This window comes from Colletotrichum chrysophilum (genome assembly GCF_026319265.1).
Source record: "Colletotrichum chrysophilum strain AFK26 chromosome Unknown scaffold_63, whole genome shotgun sequence".
NCBI lineage: Eukaryota > Fungi > Ascomycota > Sordariomycetes > Glomerellales > Glomerellaceae > Colletotrichum > Colletotrichum chrysophilum.
Genome location: NW_026517350.1, coordinates 50,101 through 67,614, shown reverse-complemented (window position 1 = coordinate 67,614; position 17,514 = coordinate 50,101). Strand labels below are relative to the sequence as shown.

At 53.1% G+C, this 17,514-nt stretch overlaps 7 protein-coding genes across 7 annotated transcripts; 2 read left to right on the top strand and 5 right to left on the bottom strand.

The window, feature by feature from the left end:
- On the bottom strand, nt 1-2,619 carry COL26b_007653 (uncharacterized protein; the record flags this gene model as incomplete). The annotated part of the gene is made up of 2 exons (XM_053180438.1): nt 1-1,333; nt 1,694-2,619. The coding sequence occupies 2 exons, from the start codon at nt 2,617-2,619 to the stop codon at nt 1-3; spliced, it is 2,259 nt and encodes a 752-aa protein (XP_053035584.1).
- A 1,076-nt stretch (nt 2,620-3,695) lies between these two features.
- On the top strand, nt 3,696-4,361 carry COL26b_007652 (uncharacterized protein; the record flags this gene model as incomplete). The annotated part of the gene is made up of 2 exons (XM_053180437.1): nt 3,696-4,137; nt 4,192-4,361. The coding sequence occupies 2 exons, from the start codon at nt 3,696-3,698 to the stop codon at nt 4,359-4,361; spliced, it is 612 nt and encodes a 203-aa protein (XP_053035583.1).
- A 232-nt stretch (nt 4,362-4,593) lies between these two features.
- On the bottom strand, nt 4,594-5,131 carry COL26b_007651 (uncharacterized protein; the record flags this gene model as incomplete). The annotated part of the gene is made up of 3 exons (XM_053180436.1): nt 4,594-4,853; nt 4,916-5,030; nt 5,090-5,131. The coding sequence occupies 3 exons, from the start codon at nt 5,129-5,131 to the stop codon at nt 4,594-4,596; spliced, it is 417 nt and encodes a 138-aa protein (XP_053035582.1).
- Nucleotides 5,132-7,998: 2,867 nt separating this feature from the next.
- On the top strand, nt 7,999-9,049 carry COL26b_007650 (uncharacterized protein; the record flags this gene model as incomplete). Its single annotated transcript, XM_053180435.1, has 2 exons — nt 7,999-8,055; nt 8,114-9,049. The coding sequence occupies 2 exons, from the start codon at nt 7,999-8,001 to the stop codon at nt 9,047-9,049; spliced, it is 993 nt and encodes a 330-aa protein (XP_053035581.1).
- Nucleotides 9,050-9,885: 836 nt separating this feature from the next.
- COL26b_007649 (uncharacterized protein) lies at nt 9,886-10,143 on the bottom strand (the record flags this gene model as incomplete). The annotated part of the gene is made up of 1 exon (XM_053180434.1): nt 9,886-10,143. One exon carries the CDS (start codon nt 10,141-10,143, stop codon nt 9,886-9,888), a length of 258 nt encoding a protein of 85 aa, XP_053035580.1.
- Nucleotides 10,144-11,719: 1,576 nt separating this feature from the next.
- Nucleotides 11,720-14,354, bottom strand: COL26b_007648 (uncharacterized protein; the record flags this gene model as incomplete). Its single annotated transcript, XM_053180433.1, has 5 exons — nt 11,720-11,908; nt 11,964-13,849; nt 13,913-13,970; nt 14,152-14,221; nt 14,296-14,354. 5 exons carry the CDS (start codon nt 14,352-14,354, stop codon nt 11,720-11,722), a joined length of 2,262 nt encoding a protein of 753 aa, XP_053035579.1.
- Nucleotides 14,355-16,036: 1,682 nt separating this feature from the next.
- COL26b_007647 (uncharacterized protein) lies at nt 16,037-17,238 on the bottom strand (the record flags this gene model as incomplete). The annotated part of the gene is made up of 2 exons (XM_053180432.1): nt 16,037-17,037; nt 17,115-17,238. The coding sequence occupies 2 exons, from the start codon at nt 17,236-17,238 to the stop codon at nt 16,037-16,039; spliced, it is 1,125 nt and encodes a 374-aa protein (XP_053035578.1).
- Nucleotides 17,239-17,514: the final 276 nt, after the last annotated feature.

Genomic DNA, 17,514 nt, shown 5'->3' with positions numbered 1-17,514 from the left:
TCACCGATACACCTGACGGGGCCCCTCCTCGGTGTAGTATACTTCCGGGGCGGCCACTCTCGGCCGCTCAATATACGATACCTCCGGTTCACCCCGGGCGGGGACCGGCTGACCGTAGTACGGCTGATCCAGCGGCCTGACACTATACTCTCTCCGCACAACGTGGGACTCGGCTGCCGGCCGTACGCTGTACGAACGAGGAATGGGCGGGATCACCTCCCGTCGACTTTCCGGGTGTATGGGCGCACCGCCGTAGTCCCGAACAGGCAGCTGCTCTGGTCTCACGCTCTGTACTCTCCCATACTCCCGAGGAAGTTCGTATCGTATCGTCTCGGCCGGACGCACCGTCGTCGCACGCATCATGTACTCCTGTGGCAACCCCTCCACAATGCGCCGCTCCGTTCCGCCCCTTATCTGAACATACTCCTCTCCTGGTGGCGGCATCGGTCTCGACGAGTATTCCCGCTGGCGATATATACGATGAGCATCTGACGTTCCATACTCTGGCTGGGTGAGCACACGGCGTGGTACCGCGTACATGGGTGAGGTTCTCTGGTAAAGGACGTCATCGTCGCGCGGGTCCGGCCCGGGCCGTCTGGACTCGGCTCGGATCGGTGCTCTCTCGTAAATAATCTCTGGTTGTTGCGGCGCGGCCGACTGACGAAGCACGCTGGCGGGTTCGTAGTATCTGCGGCCGCTAGTGGGATCTACTACGACTCTGGCAGGCGGCCCCTTCGGGGGTCCCATAAGTGGTGATCCTCTCCCCCTCATGGCCGGGGAACGAGATCTTCCACGCTCAGCCACGGGGCGAGTACTCATACGCGTGACCTCGTAGCCGTCTCGGTAGTATCGTGTAGGTTCCCTACCGTAGCGATCGACACTAGCTGGAGAAGTTGCGTAAATCTCACTCGGCGCAGTATGGACGGCGTATACGCCAGGCGACTGTACTCGCCGTACATACTCTGCGCCACTAGGGACGCGGGCATCCTCCACGTACTCTCTTCCGTACCCGTATTCAGCAGCAACGGCGGCTTGACTGACAGGTCGGCGATACTCTTGGTTCTCGTAAGCTGGAGCTGCGGCTTCGTCCCTGTAGGAGCGAGAAAATTGGCGCTCTGACTGGGCATATCGAGGCTCCTCCTCTCCCTGTCTTCTCTGGCGCTTGGGGGGTCGAATAAACGAAGGCGCGTTCATGGGAGAGGGTGACCGGGGTTCAGGCTTGATGTAAGGCTCGGCCTCCTGCGCTTGCCGGGCCGCCTTCTTGTTCACCTTGTTCTTTTTCTTGCCCTTTCGCTTCTCAATATTCCGTCCTCCTTGTGGCGAACTATCAGGACTAGAAATAGTATTGGGCTCATTGCGCAAAGCCCTGACTTGCGCCGTGGTCCCTTGAGGGATGCTCACGTCTTGCGCATCTACTGCTGGAACCCGAGCAATGGCTAGAGACGAAACGTGTGCGGGCTGTGGGGCGATGGGAGATATGTTGTGAGCCCGGACTTGAATAAGTGGCGAAGGTTGACGATCAAGCAAAGAGTCTCTCAGTTGCTGGCGTCCTGCTACTGGAACAGACCTATCAGCACTGTTGTCAAGTTCTATGACGCCTGACTCCTCAGATCGACTGGCATTTCCGCTCCCACCTCCTGAAGTTGAACCTGTGTTATCTCCCCCTTCTGTTCTTTGCGTCGTGCCTACCGACGGTTCTCGGTCATATTGTGCGATATCGACTGCACTCGGGGCAGCTCGTGCGTGGGATGGAGTGAACGTCGAAGCTTGGCCCTGTGGCTGATGAGTAGCAGACGCATGGGAAAGCGAGGAAGGCAGGCCGGAGGTTGGACTGGTTTGAACCTGAGTCTGGAAGTCGAAGGGTTGTGAAGGCGCAGACGCCTTGTTTGCTTGCGTGGCAGCGTCAGGCTCGTTGCCTGCGCGGGAACTGAGGAGGGAAGAGTCGGGCGAGTTGTGTTGGGAGGAGTAGTACGAGTTCTCATCAAATGAATCACTTGCAGCTGAAGTGTTAGCAGCCAGCATAGCATTGGCAGGCATGGTTGTGGTAGCTTGGACAAGAGTGAGAGCTTTGGAGAGGACATCGGAGAGATCGATATCGGCGAGTGGCTCTGCCTGAGCCGAAGCCTTCACAGCCGCCCGTCGTTGGTCGACCTCGTCCCGCAATGCTCGCTCAAGGCGCTGCCTCTGGAGCTGGATCTCGGCTTTGATCAGGTCATCAGATTTCTCGAGGAAAATAGGATTGATCTCAGTATTGCCGGAGCCATATGGTCTTTGGGGCAGATTCGCGTTAGTCGGGAGCAGGTTTCCCAAACCCGGAAGAGACGCGTTTTGCGTGTTTGCAACCAACTGAAAGCCCCCAGGCTGGTCGGGCTGACCGACTGCAGCCGAGTCTTTTGCCGGCGTGGAAGGGTTGGACAGAGAAGCGTTTGCAAAAGCAGGTGTTTGTTTCGCCAAATTGGCTGGCACCTTGATCCTAGGATGGGCGCCGGCAAGAATGGCATCGCGAAACTGAATGATCCTCTCGCACTGCTGTAACTGATAAAGTTCATCTTTCGAGAGACTTGGGGCAGAGGCGTGTGAGGCCATCGGCGGCAGCGTCGCAAGCTGGCCTTCAGCCATGGCGACGAGCAAGCAGCGCAGAAATCTTCTCCGCGCGAAAGGTCGACGTTCAAGCAAGAAAAAGCCACAGACAGCAAGGAAAGAAAGGAATGCGAGCGAACAGCAGAAAGACTAGACGGTAAAACCCTACACAGGCTGATGAGTACAGAATACAGGAAGAAATGAAAGAGATTCTGCTCTTCTGTGGAACAGAATCGAAAAGGAGTCGGATTTTTCTTGTTTGTTTGCTGGTGGATCAAATGATGCAGAGAGAAAACCCGAGTCAGCTGGGTCGTGTGCGTGGTGGTACTTGATTCCCGGGATCAAGGCGACCTAGCGCAAGTTTGGAAGAATGGATACAGTAATTTCCTAGCAGGGATGCACTTAAGCGGGCTGTTTCCGGCCTGTGTACTCTCCAGCCATCGGAGCCACCCGTTGCCGTCATCCAGCCGGGAGCTACCCCCTGCAAACCGCCCGCTGCTGTCCGTCCTACCTCAGTAATTACCTCAGAAGTAGCAACGTAGCATGCATGCCTTCTCGCCGACGTGACTCAACCACAAGACACTATTCAGCTCTCTACGCCGTGTATTAAGCAAAGCCAGACCCTCAGCTTCCGTTTGTCATCATTGAACCATTGAGATTGCAACCTCGAGAAATAAAAGAGTGCCACTGAGATTCCAACTGCCTGGTCTTGTGTCCTTCATGCCAGCCAGACTCCCACGCCTATTGAGAACCTTCCGTTCCCCAATTCCATCTTCAAGGTCTTATTCTCAACAACTACCGCGACCACTCATATCAACACGAATAATTGAGCAGCCCAACTTTGCCCCGGTTCTTAACCCAGTCTTTCGACATAGCCTACGCCATTCACACACCTCCAGGCCAGTAGTCATGGATCCCAGTATCCAACCCAATGGAGTCTCAGCTCCGAAGCCGGTGCTGTTCTTGTAGGTTGACGTTATTTGCATCTTTTCGAGCCACCGCTAACAGGTATCAGTGATATTGATAACTGTTTATACCCGCGGAGTAAGCTTTTGAGACCATTGAGATGTAATCTCGCAACCTGACACTTTCCAGGCTCAAGGGTACAGGACCATATGGCGCAACTCATCGACGAATACTTCGCAAAGCATTTGTCACTCTCCTGGGAGGACGCAGTGAAACTGCACAAGGAATATTATACGAACTATGGCCTAGCTATTGAAGGCTTGGTGAGACACCATCAAATCGATCCTCTGGAGTACAACTCAAAGGTCGACGACGCCCTTCCCCTCGAGGACATTCTGCAGTACAACCATGAATTGCGCGAGTTGCTTGAGGACGTCGACAAGAGCAAATGCACCATGTGGCTTCTTACCAATGCCTATGTCAATCACGCTAAGCGTGTCGTTAAACTACTCCGGATCGACGACCTCTTTGATGGACTGACCTTTTGCGATTACGGAGCCCAGCCGTTGGTCTGCAAGCCTGCCAAGGAGATGTACCTCAGAGCCATGAAGGAGGCTGGTGTCGAAAAGATGGAGGACTGCTACTTTGTTGGTAAGTTAATTGGCATCATGATACAGCAGACCTCGAGCTGACGTTCGACTATAGACGACTCGTACTTGAACTGTCAAAAGGCCACAGAGTACGGCTGGAATGTGGCGCACCTGGTGGAGGAGGGACTGCCTGTGCCGAGGACACAGGCATCCAAGCACCAGATCCGACACCTTAGAGAGCTACGAGGGGCATTCCCTCAATTCTTCAAGTCAAAGAACGTCTAATATCATAGAAGGCCCAGGCACTGATACAGAGTTGTGTCGTGATCAAGCACAATGGGTAACGGGGATTATTAGAGATGTAGAACGATGTAGAACCCCTGATGTAATGGGTATCAATGGTTTCATAGATGTTGGTAGCATACCCCCAATTCTTTTCCTTGCTCAACGCCAAAAGAAAAAGCCGTCCAAACGCCGCTCCCAGTTTCCCTCAGATAAATGTGTCACCCGCCGACGCTCAAGGTCTGCGAATGCTTCTGATGACCTCGTCGAGCTTACCGAGGATCTGGTCCTTCTCCTTAATTGCGTCCTGTCTCTGTGCCTTGGCAACCTTGAGCTCGTCTTCCAACTCCTGTATGTATCGCTCCTGATCAACCTCGCTGCTATCCAAGCCTGGCAGACTGGAAATGAGGACTTCGATTTGTTGTTCCGTTATAATCAAGTCGCGTGACAGCTCAGCTAGGCCTTCCTTGAATTCGTCCGCGGGGAGAGGGTCCACTGCGCGCTGTCAGTCAAAATGCTCAAAGGCTACCGATGAACATCTGCAGCGGTTATCGTACCCTCCTTCTGATCCGGTTCCTGCTTGACATCGCGTATCTTGTCGTTGGGGCCAAGAAGTTCTAGGTCGTGGCGTCGGTGGACGAAGTGGAAGCTTGCGACGAATTGCTGGGCAAGCTAAAGGATGTGTCAGCGATCACGGTGTCGCATGGCAAGAAGGAGGGACTATCTCTTACCTGATCCACAGCGTCTTGCAGTTGAGTGAGTCTGTCACCCATGTTGCCGGTCGTCTAGTGGCCGTTGTTGACATTGATCTCAGTTTGGTTGAAGTGCCGCAGACGGCTCGTATGACGGCTGGCAGCGGCAGGTATTCCGCGTGTGGCGCACGGGCCAGATCAATATCGAATGGAGCAGCAGAAAAGCGTGTTCGGTACGTACCCACCGTACCTCAACTTCAACTCATCGTCCCAGGCCATGTTTCTTCAATAAGTGATGGGCTTTTTGCGCCGGAACATGCCAGGACGCTTCTGCCGAAACCAACTTTGCCATATCCCAGGAGCATGTATGCTCTGCGACGCTCACTAGACAGGAAATGGTTTCGTCCTCTGCGACTTCTTCCCCATGCCGGTCAACCACGTCAACTCTCGACACGAACATCACTGAGACAGAAGGGGAAAAAAGGGCAGGACTTGCCGGTTCCCGACGCATCAACAGCAAAGCACCATGACCTTGCGTCTTTCCTAGACTATGCAGATCGAACTGGGCTTGACACGGCATCTACCATCTATGTTGGAACTCATTACGAATACACCGTGTCGTCGATTCTCTCTCAATGTGGAATTCAAGCTATGAGAGTGGGTGGCGTCTCAGACTATGGTGTCGATCTGCTCGGACATTGGAAACTACCGTCGCGAAAAACCAGCTTGAAGCTCATCTTTCAGTGCAAAGGAGGGGCTCAGAAGGTAACTCCTGCGGTCATCCGAGAATTGGAAGGGGCCTTTATTGGTGCCCCAGTTGGTTGGCGTGGCGAAGGAGTCATTGCCTTCCTTGTAAGCACGAAAACAGCAAGCAAAGGGGTACGCGAAGGTCTCGGACGAAGCCGATGGCCGATGGGATTCATCTCGTGCTCCGAGGACGGCATTATTCGGCAGATGCTCTGGAATCAACGAGCTGAGGAGGAAGGCCTAAGGGGAGTCGATGTCACTATGCGTCATCCCAAAGATGGAGCCGGCGAGTCGCAGGTTGTCTTGACATATAAGGGCAAGCGAGTTGGGACAATCGTTGATTCTACAGTCATCGAGGGTGGTGAAGCTGACTGAGCTCTTCCGATACACACTGGGAGATGGCCACGGTCAAGACGATAATACGGGGAGACAATGGGATGAATTGTAAGAGACTATCACAGAAAGAATGCGGTCTCAGAAGCCGTGGTGCGGTTTTCACAATCAAAAATCTCAAGCTGCAGATGGCTAGGTGTGTGAAGGTGTCATAGCAATCACCTCCGGGTTTCTCCCCAGTAGACCATTACACAACAACCCTAAACGCCTAGCTTCAAATGAAAATTCAGACAAACGTATGATATGTTGCTTTAACTAAAACAGAAGCCGCCAACTGCTGTCAACGAGGAGCTATGTTAGATAACAGCGGTAGGAAGTAGTTAAAGCTCGACGCTACGGGAGCCCACATCCACACACTCCTCTTGCAGTGGGGCAAAAAGGACGTCAACACCAAAAACATACATACAACACCGGGTATTCGCTGGTCGTCACCGACCCAACTACTAATCCAGCCCTCACTGGCTTATCTATGGGAGAGCGGACGGGATCCCGAGTTTTCCAGTGGGTATGGTCGTATGTGGTGATAACCCAGTGTGAGGTTGACTATATTCGCTGCGACCAGTCCGGAGAGCTTTGGGACAACATCATCTTAACAGAACATGTCAAACGAGGTCACTCAAAGATACACACAGACATATGCTGTCATTAACATCGCATGTATAAGGATACATCGCATGTATAAGGCAGATTAGCCCTAGATTGGCCCTCTGTCTCTAATTCCCGCGTGGCGAAGCATTTGCCGTCCACTTACACCCAGATGATCTGCACGTCTGTGCTCTGCCATCTTAAACCTCTAGATCGGTGCATTAGCGAATACGACGTATTCCCCATTGATAATACAGATGCCTTACTCTATAATCTGAAGAACTTGTCTTTATGTATACTGGTAAATACGTCGTATATAGAGTTAGGAGTGCGCTGACGACAGTGCCGAAGAAGCGGTCCAGTAGATAAATTCCGCTCGTCCTCAACATGTTCAACATCTTGCTGTTTTCCTTTGGGGCGACTAAGTCATCTCTGTTGAAAATAACTTGACTTACGCTGAAGTATATTTCTTGATAGTCTCTTCCCTCCCCTCTGTACTCTTTTTCTGTTTGAGTCTTTGTTCTTTACAAGATGCTCGGGCGCCAACCACGCCACAGTCAACTCATGTTGGCTGCGTCGATGCTCACGAATCTCGCCGAGTGTTCATCGAATCGAACTGTCACGGAAATCTGCGTTTCGTTCGTGCAGAGTTTTCCCCAACTCACTCTGCTTCCTAACAATACCGGTTACTCTTCTATCAATGAAGGTATGTTGTCATATGATGGCTCTTGCAGCAATGCCTTCGCCGAAGATGGATAATATCTTGGACCCGATCCCAGGTCCTTCAAACACCTTCTTCCTTTGAAGTTTATATGTTCACTAAGATACTAGTATCAGAACGGAGAACATGATGGACACTGACGCTTCAATCAGGATATTTCAGTGCGGAAGAGTGGCTCGGTCCGGCTTGCATCTTCACACCCGACAGCCCGCAAAGTATGGCAACTGCAGTGCAGATACTGGCACAATCTGGGGTCCAATTTGCGGTGCGCGGAGGCGGGTGGATGCCCATACCAGGCGTTGCGAACGTTGATTCAAACGGAATCCTGTTGGCCACCACAAACCTAACGGGCCTTCAACTAGCCGACGACCGCAAGTCGATCTCGGTAGCGTCCGGTCATAATTGGGCAGACATATACAGCTACCTGTCCCCAGACGGTTTGGCAGTTGTGGGTAGTCGCATTGGCGTCGTCGGGGTTCCCGGATTCATGTTAGGAGGAGGAATGTCCTTCTTGGGCAACCAGTATGGATGGGCGTCAGGGAATGTTGTGGGCTATGAGGTAAGAATCTCTCTCTCCCCAGGATTGTATGATAAGAAAGAAGACTAAGCGGACATAGGCTGTTCTATCCAGCGGGTCTATCGTCTACGCCACCTCAACGAACGAATACTCTGATCTCTTCTGGGCACTCCGTGGAGGGGGCAACAACTTCGCCATTGTCACCAGGTTCGATCTCAAGACATACGAGATTGAGAAGGTGGCCGTTGGCAACGTGGCTTACGGCTCCGGCCAGCGTGACTCCTTCCTTGCCGACCTGTACGACTTCTCCCGGAATGGAGTGCAGGACCAACGAGCTTTTGTCCTCCCGACCATCTCCTACGTCCCAGCCGCGGGGCCTAACATTACATATTCGGCGACGCTGTTCTACAACGACAACAACGAAACCTCTCCCTCCGCACTGCAACGATTTCTCCCCCCGCAGGTCATCCCGAAGACCAGCACTTTTGCAACCCGCACTCTGGCTAACTGGTCAGCCGAGGCCGACCAGGGCTTCGACCAGGTGCACGGCCAGAACTTCCGATTTCACGGCTTCACCATGTTGTCGAACCTCGATGCCTTGTACACCGCGCACGACGCATTTTTTCAGCTTGCCCAGGAACGCGGCCCAGCGATCAAAGGGTTCATCTCCACGCTTGCTATGAACCTTATCTCGCGGTCCTTCATCGAGACGAACCGGGGGGCTGATCCGGCTGGCGATCCTATGGGTATTGACAGCGATGCAGGGCCGTACTTTATGTGTGAGCAGACCTTTTCTTGGTCGCTCAAGAACGACACTGGCGCCATTGAGACGCTCATTGCGGACATCAACTCAGAGATGAGCGCCAAGTTGGGAGACAAGATGGTTCCTTTTTTGTATCTCAACAACGCGGGAAATGGGCAGGATGTGTTCAACACGTACAACGCCGCAAATCTGCAACGGCTAAAGACCATCAAGGCCAAATACGACACCGAAGGAGTGTATACCAGCTTGCTGGTGGGAGGGTTCAAGCTATGAATACTTCGCGAGGTCTCACACAGTTTAGGGGCATGCCATTGCTCGAGTCTGGTTGATGTGTCTCATTCCGGGGCCTGATGAGCGCATTTACGAGCCAGGAATCTCGGCATTGTTATTCTGTGTAAATTATCCAGCAAACAAATGTCAGCTGTTTTGTAGCAAACCAAACTATGTCTCGCGGGTGATTCAGCACAAATACATCCCAGCGTGTTGCAGTGAGCTGCTAATCTCACCGGTCGTTAACAGTATGAAATGTGTATACCAAGTCTTCCCATACATATCTAGGACAACTCGGTCTTCTTTGTGTCCACCTGCGTTCACTGAGGAGCCCTTCAGGTTTCCTGTATGATATCTGTTGACACTGCTCATGTCAGGAGCATTGTATCCAGAGAACCTCCAAGAGTTAAGACATCACCAAATGAAACTATGGCAGAGCTAATATCCCACGGTCTGATAATACGTGCTAGCACGGCCAACTTTGAGATTGTGGACAAACAGAATTGGGTCATAGCCCGATTGGACAGTGACTGAGATGATCGAGATTGCAGTCTATGCGTCTAATAGTATTGTGCGTACATTTTCTTTTGGATACGAGCTAGTAGCCTTGTAAAAGAATGGAACGAATGTTTTATTACCAACAGTTTTGGTAGTTGATGCCACTTGTGCTGTGTTCTGCCTGCTGCTGTACTGCTGTGCTGCTGGAACAGGAACGGTCAGCCACCGCCGTGAATTTCAGAATGTTGAAGTATTCTGCCGCACTTACCAAGGTCACAGCATGACGAAGTCTATTCAAAGCATCTGCCGATGCAGGCATAATCATGGCCGCAAGCTCCAACTCAGGCGGTCCTCTCATCACGCTCGTTGAAGCAGTTGGCGTAGCAGCCATAGTCATCCTTGGCGCATCCAAAGACGCACTGCTGCGCAGCCGACCGGCGGGTTTCGAGGCCGCGCTTGTCGAAGCACTGGGAGATGCAAACGTAGTCGTGACGACAGGCGCCGACGCAGCCGACGTCTTCGCCGCGAACATTGAGAGCTGCGGAGCTGACGCCGACGGCGAGGCCGGCGATGGTGGCGAGGAGGGCGGAGAATTGCATCTTGACTGAAGATGGAGCTGCTTGGAACGCAAATAAGACTGTTTTGAAGCTGAAAGATTGCGCTGACGAGTTGGTTCAGGCATTTCCAAGAACGACGATGAAGGCGAAATTATATACTCCAAGAGCTGGGAGCACTTGCAAGAGCGTCAGTCGACTCTGTGAACCATGCTTTCCGCTTCATCCATGAGATACGACGTATTGCCAGTGAGCTCGAGTTCACAACGAGACATCATCCAATCGACAAGTTTGTATCATTCCCACCGCATCTTGCCAGACTTCTTACTGGATATGGTGATGTTTGGCAACTTGTCTGCTGCGCCATGCTCCCAGTTGTATCCATAGGGTGATGTACGCTTGAATTTTGTAAACAGCTTGCCGACCATCCGAAGGTGAACAAAGACCTCGCCAGTACCTTTCATAAATGGGAAAATACTGTCGTGGGCAGTGGGCTGATTGTGTGTGTATGTCGAGGAGTGGTGCTCTAGCATGGTTGGCCCCTTTCGCCAACTTATTGCAACTACACATACAGTTGTTCAGCGCAGCCGTCTGTAAATCAAGGTCCAAATTCCCCCCCGTAGAGGGAAATTAGATATCACAACGTACCGTATGCTTTGACACGTCGTATTGGAAATAGACCATGCGGCGTACATCGGAGGCCGAGCTGTGGGGAGATCGTGGCCCATCTATCCACTCTACGGCCCCTTCGCTGTTCGATAATCCGTAAGAAGACTCGCGAAGGCGACCGACTACAGTGGGAACCCTGGTCAAACTATATGAAAAATTCTCAAGTAGCTGAACTGTCGGTGGAACCGAGCTGATGTGACGACAGAGCGTTGCCGGGTGCCTAGAAATCTCCAAATCTGCCTGCTCAAGCATGTCTAGGGTCAATTAACTTTCCTTGCGTTGATAGGTGAGGGTAAGGCGGAATGCTACCAGGAACCAGTCTTACACCCAGTAAGCTTTTGACAATGCCCGGGAAAGCAAGTACGACTGATGTGCAAAGGTGTCGCGGTGGCGGCTAGCTTTGCACAACAAGCGCCATGATGCTGACGGTAAGGCCAGGTACTAGAGGGCAGGGTTGGAGGTTCTATTTTCTAGCAATATCGTCGGTGTGGCCGCGATGGATATCATGGCTTTGAATGATTTGACACTCATCCTTACACGTCCCCGCGGACCTACACATCCCAGACGTCTACTACCCTATGGCTGCCTCTCTCCGTTGTACTGCAGTGCCGCAGTCAGTACTAATTGAGTGGAATCGCTCATCTTAGGCGTCACCGTGGTCATTGTCTGTGGCATATTTTAACAGTCAATATGAGGAATCCGCATGCGGCTATCTAACCCTGCCCACCTGCCGGTCGCCCCTAACCCGAAGAAAACAGCCCCCTTCGTGAAGCATTCCTCGTTCCTGTCGCTGGGGAGCCTGCACACACCTGAGTGTGCCCGTGTAACGCAAATCGAGTGCCTGGTAAAGATGAGGTTGTGTGTATGCAGTTTTGAGAGTGTTGTAATACATAGACAATCGAGAGAGGCAAGAGGGTATTTCCTCTTCTCGAGAGGAAAAGCCCGATCCCAATTACGCCAAGTATCCAAGCTCGTCATCCTCGAGCCGTTCCAAGTACTCCTTGTCGAGGAGAATCTCTATGCACTTCTTGATATCCGAAACCTTTGGCACGAAGCGCGACCGAATCTGGTTGATAGTTTCGCTGACGAGCTGCGTGTGCTTCATCTTCTTTCTCGCCTTCATGATACGAACGATGGCAGACTGTGTGGCTTGTTAGCATATGTCAAAAGGTGAGTCGGATTCGCCAGATACGTACCTGCAACAACAGCTTGCGGTCCTCCTCGATCGTCTTGTTGGTCTCCACTTCCTCCTGCTTGGCTTCCTTGGCTCCTCCGAGGTTCAAGTTCACTCTGATCTTCTTGCTCTTGAAGTCGTAGTTGAGCCTGAAGCTCTTGCCTGCCTCGGGCTTGCCATCGGGGGAGATGATGAGAACCTTGGCCTTGAGCAGGATGGCCAGAGCCTGGTCCAGGACCTCAGAGCTTAGCAGGGTCACACCGGCGATATCCTCGTAGGTGTGTTTGTCCTTGTCGTTGAACATGAGCAAGATCGCCATCTGATACACCGACACCTGGAAGGTGTAGGGCGTTTTGCTGTTCTTGCAGTACCCTGCCTTCAGCTCACCCTTGCACAACTGCCAGAGCCACGTCAACTTGCGACCCTCGTGCCTATTCTTGTAGAAGCGAGCGAATCGCTCACAGTCCTCATTGATCTCAGCGGGTGGAGTGAAGCTGGTGTTTGGTGCTGTCAACGGCCAGAAACCGGTACCCAGGATCGAGTACTGGGAGTCCAGAGCGTTCTTGGTAATGCCAAGACCCGCAACATGCTCCTTGAAGCTGACGTTCAAGTCCTTGGAGGTCTGCATGTCCTGGAACATTCTCTGGAGCTTGTTCGTGTACTCAAAACCGCACGCCTCTTTAAGCTTACTGATCATGCTTGTCTCTGCATCGTCCGACGAGGAGTTACTGTGGACCAATCTGCGAGCCAGCATGCGGGAGTAGAACTTTTGGAAGACGTCCTTGTCCTCGATGTACTTGAAAACGGTCATGATCTGCGTGAGAGTGTTCTCAAGCTCGCCCTCCTCGATTCCGGTGCTGCTCTTGCGAAGCAGAACATCCGTGTACTTGGCCAACAGCTCAGGAGACTTGTTGGAGCCCGACTTGCAGACCTCGTTTCTGTTGATGAATTCGCGGCAGGCGTTGTCAAGGGATCTCGTAAACTCTGCCTCAGCTTCGAAAGCTCGCGTTACCAAGCCCGAGTACTGAGAATGGATCTCCAACAGCGCATCGACGTAGACTTTGGGCTCCAGCTTCTCTGCATCCGATGCCACCTTCTGTACTGCTCCCAGGCCGGCCTTACGGACATGAGTCTCGAATCTCTGGCGGAGAGGATCCAAACCTTCGGGAATTCTTGATAGAAGGTTGTACATCCTGGCCATGTCTTCTTCTCTGTCGTTGTCGAGAAGGACCTGGAATTCGTCTCGCAAGAGCTGGGAGTGATCCGCAATAAGAGCTTGGTTACAGGTCTTCCGGAGGGGATTGATGATATCAGCGTGAAGATACATCTTGACACGCTCCTCCTCCTCCTGTAAACGAGCAGCAGCCTTCTTCATGTATTCGACCACGCTGTTCTCGGCCACGAACTGCTTAGACTCATTCTGGTAGTAGGTCTTCGTATGTTCTAAGAACGGTTTCTCGAAGTGGAAGCGGTAGACGTCGAGGGTCGACTTGGTGGGATCGGAGTCATCGAGGCCGAGGGACACGAAGGAATCAACGACTTGCTTGATCTGGCCGTACTCGATCGTCTCGCCATTGCGTTGCTTCTCGACGAGCTTCAACACCGCCTCCATGACCTTCCCAGATACGTCTTCGAACAGCACCCTACGCCATTGGACCAAGTGGAGCGTGTAGACGTCGTAGATGTTTTTCTTGCCCTCGTCCATTTCACGCTTGACCCAGTGTCGGTTCAGATACCGGAACAGGTGGTGGATGTATTTGGCGGCGACCGTGTATCTGTTCCATTCTTTGATGTAGAATGTCAGGAGAGCCTCGTCGGTGTGTGTCTTGGATTGCTGGACGAGTCCTTCGAGGTGGGACTTGAGGTATTCGATGAGCTTATTGTAAAGTTCCTCGCCAAGGAGGTGGGCTGTTCATTCCCAGTGGTCAGCACGGGCACATTCTTGCATGCGAATCTTGGCTGCTGACTTACCTCCTCTGTGATTGCCAGAACCAATACTTCCTTGAGGCACTGAGAGCCCAACGGCCTTCTGAGATGTACAAAAGTTGTGGACGGCACTGCAACTAGGTCAGAGTGGTTCAACAACAATCGATCAGCGCTACCTACGTGTATACTCCCATGTACTGCGGCACGAAGGAAAGGTCAGCAATCTTGCATCAGGCGGCAAGCCCGCAGAGGGAGGGAAGGCGCGGGGCAGCGAGGGGACTCACGATCTGCATGTCAATACCGCGCTCGAGATCAAGCATGATACGCTGGATCCCGGCCTCGAGATATTTCCATCTGCAAACAGTCAGCGCGGGTTGTCGGCCAGCAGCGAAGCCAGAGGCGTCGCAAGGCTGCAAAAGTCGACTCACGTTGCTCCGATGTCCTCCCTGTTGGGAACCGGAGGCATCTGCTGAACTGTGGGCGCCATCTTCTCTACTGTCAACACCCGAGGGTCTCGAATCGTATCCGTAGTCGTCGTGTATCTTGTTCGGCAGAAGAGTGTGGCGAGGCCGTCGTGGCCGTTGATGGGGGGGATAAGATGTTGGCCGACGGGAGGTAGTCGACAGGAGGTTTCGCGGGGAGCGGGGTGCTGCTCTGTAGAAATAGAAACTGTTAAAAAAAATCTCGACGTAAGTTTCGGTGGACGGGTCAATGAATGGACGTGGTGTCTCCGGTCCCGCGGTTGCCAGAAAGGTGCCGAAGAATCAGGACGTGGTGATGGATGTGGTCAGAAAGGGTGGCGGCACCAGGGTCGACCTCTTTCGCATCAGGGTTGGAAGCAGAGGCGGGCGCGGTTGAGGGCTGTTGGTCGCAAGGGTTTGGGACGTGATGGAGGGATGGAGAGAGGGGAGCGAGGTAGGAGAGAGCCGGCTGCCTTACGAAGTTGGAGGAGCTGCGTGGGCAGGACAGGAACGCGGCGCCCTTTGTCTGAGTCAGAGCGGGCAGGAGGGAAGTGAGGACGAAGATATTCTGAAAGGGCAGGAAGAAGATGGAAGCAGAAAAGAAGGAAGTCACAGCCTGGACCAGAACAGGTCAGCGCGTTCAATCAGGCAGAGGCAGGCAGGCAGGCAGCCGGAGGCAGTCAGTGGACGGATGCTGCTTTGGGTGTGTGAGTGCTTGTACGGCGTATGGAGGCGTCCGGTGGTGGAGGAACTGAAGACGGGCCACTGACACTGAAGTCGCACTGGTGGATGTCCTGGGCGTGGGACCTTCAATCCATGGGCCGGTCGGGGGGACTTGTGGGGGCATACCTGAATGAGGCTAGCTTGCGGTTTTGCCGCCTCTGACCGCCCATCAGCCTCAAGTGATGCACTCTGGGAAAGGCAAGGCGTGCTTTGCGGTGCCGTGTGCTTAATTAGGCGCCCATGGGCTGCCTACCTAGTTGCCAGGGGGTGAGATCGATCAAGTTAAATGTATCCTCCGGGCATTTTCAGCCTTACTCCGTATCACTTTCCCCAGGTTGCTCGAGCATCGCCGACATCTTCAGGCTGAGGTTGTGATGGCATTCCAGGTTGGCTCTTACATAAATAATCATGCATCACGTGGACAAGACGTATTGACGTCCCTTTCCAGATACGTAATATTCAAGATGATGGCTGTAATTTTTGGTCTGCTGCGTCCAATCGTGTCAAGTCATGAACATGTCTCAATGGCCTGCTGCTTATTGTTGTTGAATGCCCCACGCCCGTCCGTCTGAAGTTGAAAAGATACACTGCAAGAACCTTGCAACGCTGTCCTGGTCTGCGGACGGCACCGGACAAAGCCGCTCGTCCAAGACCCAAGGAACCAGTGCCAGCAGTTACAGAGAGGTCTAGGGGCTGCTGGTATGTATGTACGGCACGCTTGGACCAAAGAGAAATGCATCAGATTTTCCACTCATGTTCTCTCGCCTCTCCACTGTAGCCAAGATATTAAAAGTCAGTAAGACAGCACATTTTTCCCACTCAAAGAAAGAGAAGCCCAACACACACTGGTGTGACATAACACATGTATTGAAGTAATAATCATTAACAAAGGAGAGCCATAAAGAGCATCCGCACTCCAGCTATAGTACAGGCTTTTAATACACCGGGTATACCCAACCAAGAGAGCCCAAGGCGGCTTGTCCAGCTACATGTGATCGTGAGAGCTTTCATCCTCGCCTCCGCCAAGTCGTTGTACCGTACGGAAAATATTGACCACGAAGTTCATGGTCCACGCCAGCAGCCCTACCAGCTGGAAGGATGCCAGTGCCTTTGACAGGTGCCTCGCTGGGCCTGCGTCCACATTATGGAAAACCAGAGATTCAAACGCCAGGGACGTACTGGCGGATTTGAATATGATGAAGAAGAGGTCCAGCAGAATTAGGGAGATCTTCTGCACAGCCGGGCGAAGACCCAGAGGCTTGCCTGTGTACTCGTCCCAGAGCATGTAGCCGATGTAAGGCAGTGCGACCGTATCGACTGCAATGGCCACAATGCTTTGTGCGCGTTCAGGACTCGATCCGCTCTTGGCATTCTCTACCTTATAAATACGAGCTGCAATCGCAAGAGCAATAATCGATGTAACCATGACCGTGAGTCGGAAGGTGAGAGGGATCAGGTAGTGTCGTAATACCATGGACCACAGCCTCTTCCAGATGGTCTTGGACTGTTTCCTCCTTGAGGTCTTACTCTCCACGTCTCGATGCATCGTTTCGTCATAGCGCTTGTTGAAGTCAGGCTGCAACTTATCCAGCACTGATACGTCCACAACTTCCGACTCCTCGCCCTCCATGTGCCCATATGTCGAGGATTGGAGGAAGTCTCGCCATGCGGCGGGCGGGCCTTGTGTCGCTGCTCGGTGCTTCGAGACGATGACGGGATCTGCGGTCCGCAAGTGGTCCCATTTTCTTCCGTGCTGTGCTCCTTTGCCTCTGAAGACGTCTGTGAGTTTGATTTTCGGGCGCGTGCGGGAGTTCTCTAGGAACGGGTCGCCGGCGAGGTCAACGTAGCCATCTCGGGATACTCGACGATCGGGTTCGGCGGGCGCATGATTGTGCTGAGGAGGAACGGCCGGCGCCGGGGGTGAGAGCAATCGCAGCTGGTCTTCTGTGGCCTGGCCGTATCGTGTCTCGTAGGAATCGATCCATGCTGCAAAGGGAGGGTAGGTCAGCAAGGTGCGCAGCCAGCCACGACCACCCAGCGAAAATCGCCTCGAGGGTACTTACGAGGGAGAGACCGCGGGGTCCTCAATCGCGAAGCACCTGTGTCGATTGCAGTGCTACTGGTACCGACGGAAGCTCGGAAATCGGGCGAGCCAGAACTGCCAGGCGGGTGACTGGCTGTGCTCATCGCGGTCGCAGCCGCGGCTGGGGCGGGACTGAATAAGGGCGACTATGCCGAAGTGGACGGGGGCTGAGAGCGTCTGGGGTTCAACGCTTTCTCAATCGCGCGGCGGAGGGCTCTCATATTATATGCACTCCGCCCTCCGGTGGTAGCGGCAAAAGGTGGATGTATCGATATTAGGCGCGTAACAAGACAACGCAGTGTGCTGTTGGTGCTTCTTCAAAGTCGAAAGGGAGGTTGGTGCGAGAGCACAGAGGGTAGAAGCGAACTCGAACCACACAC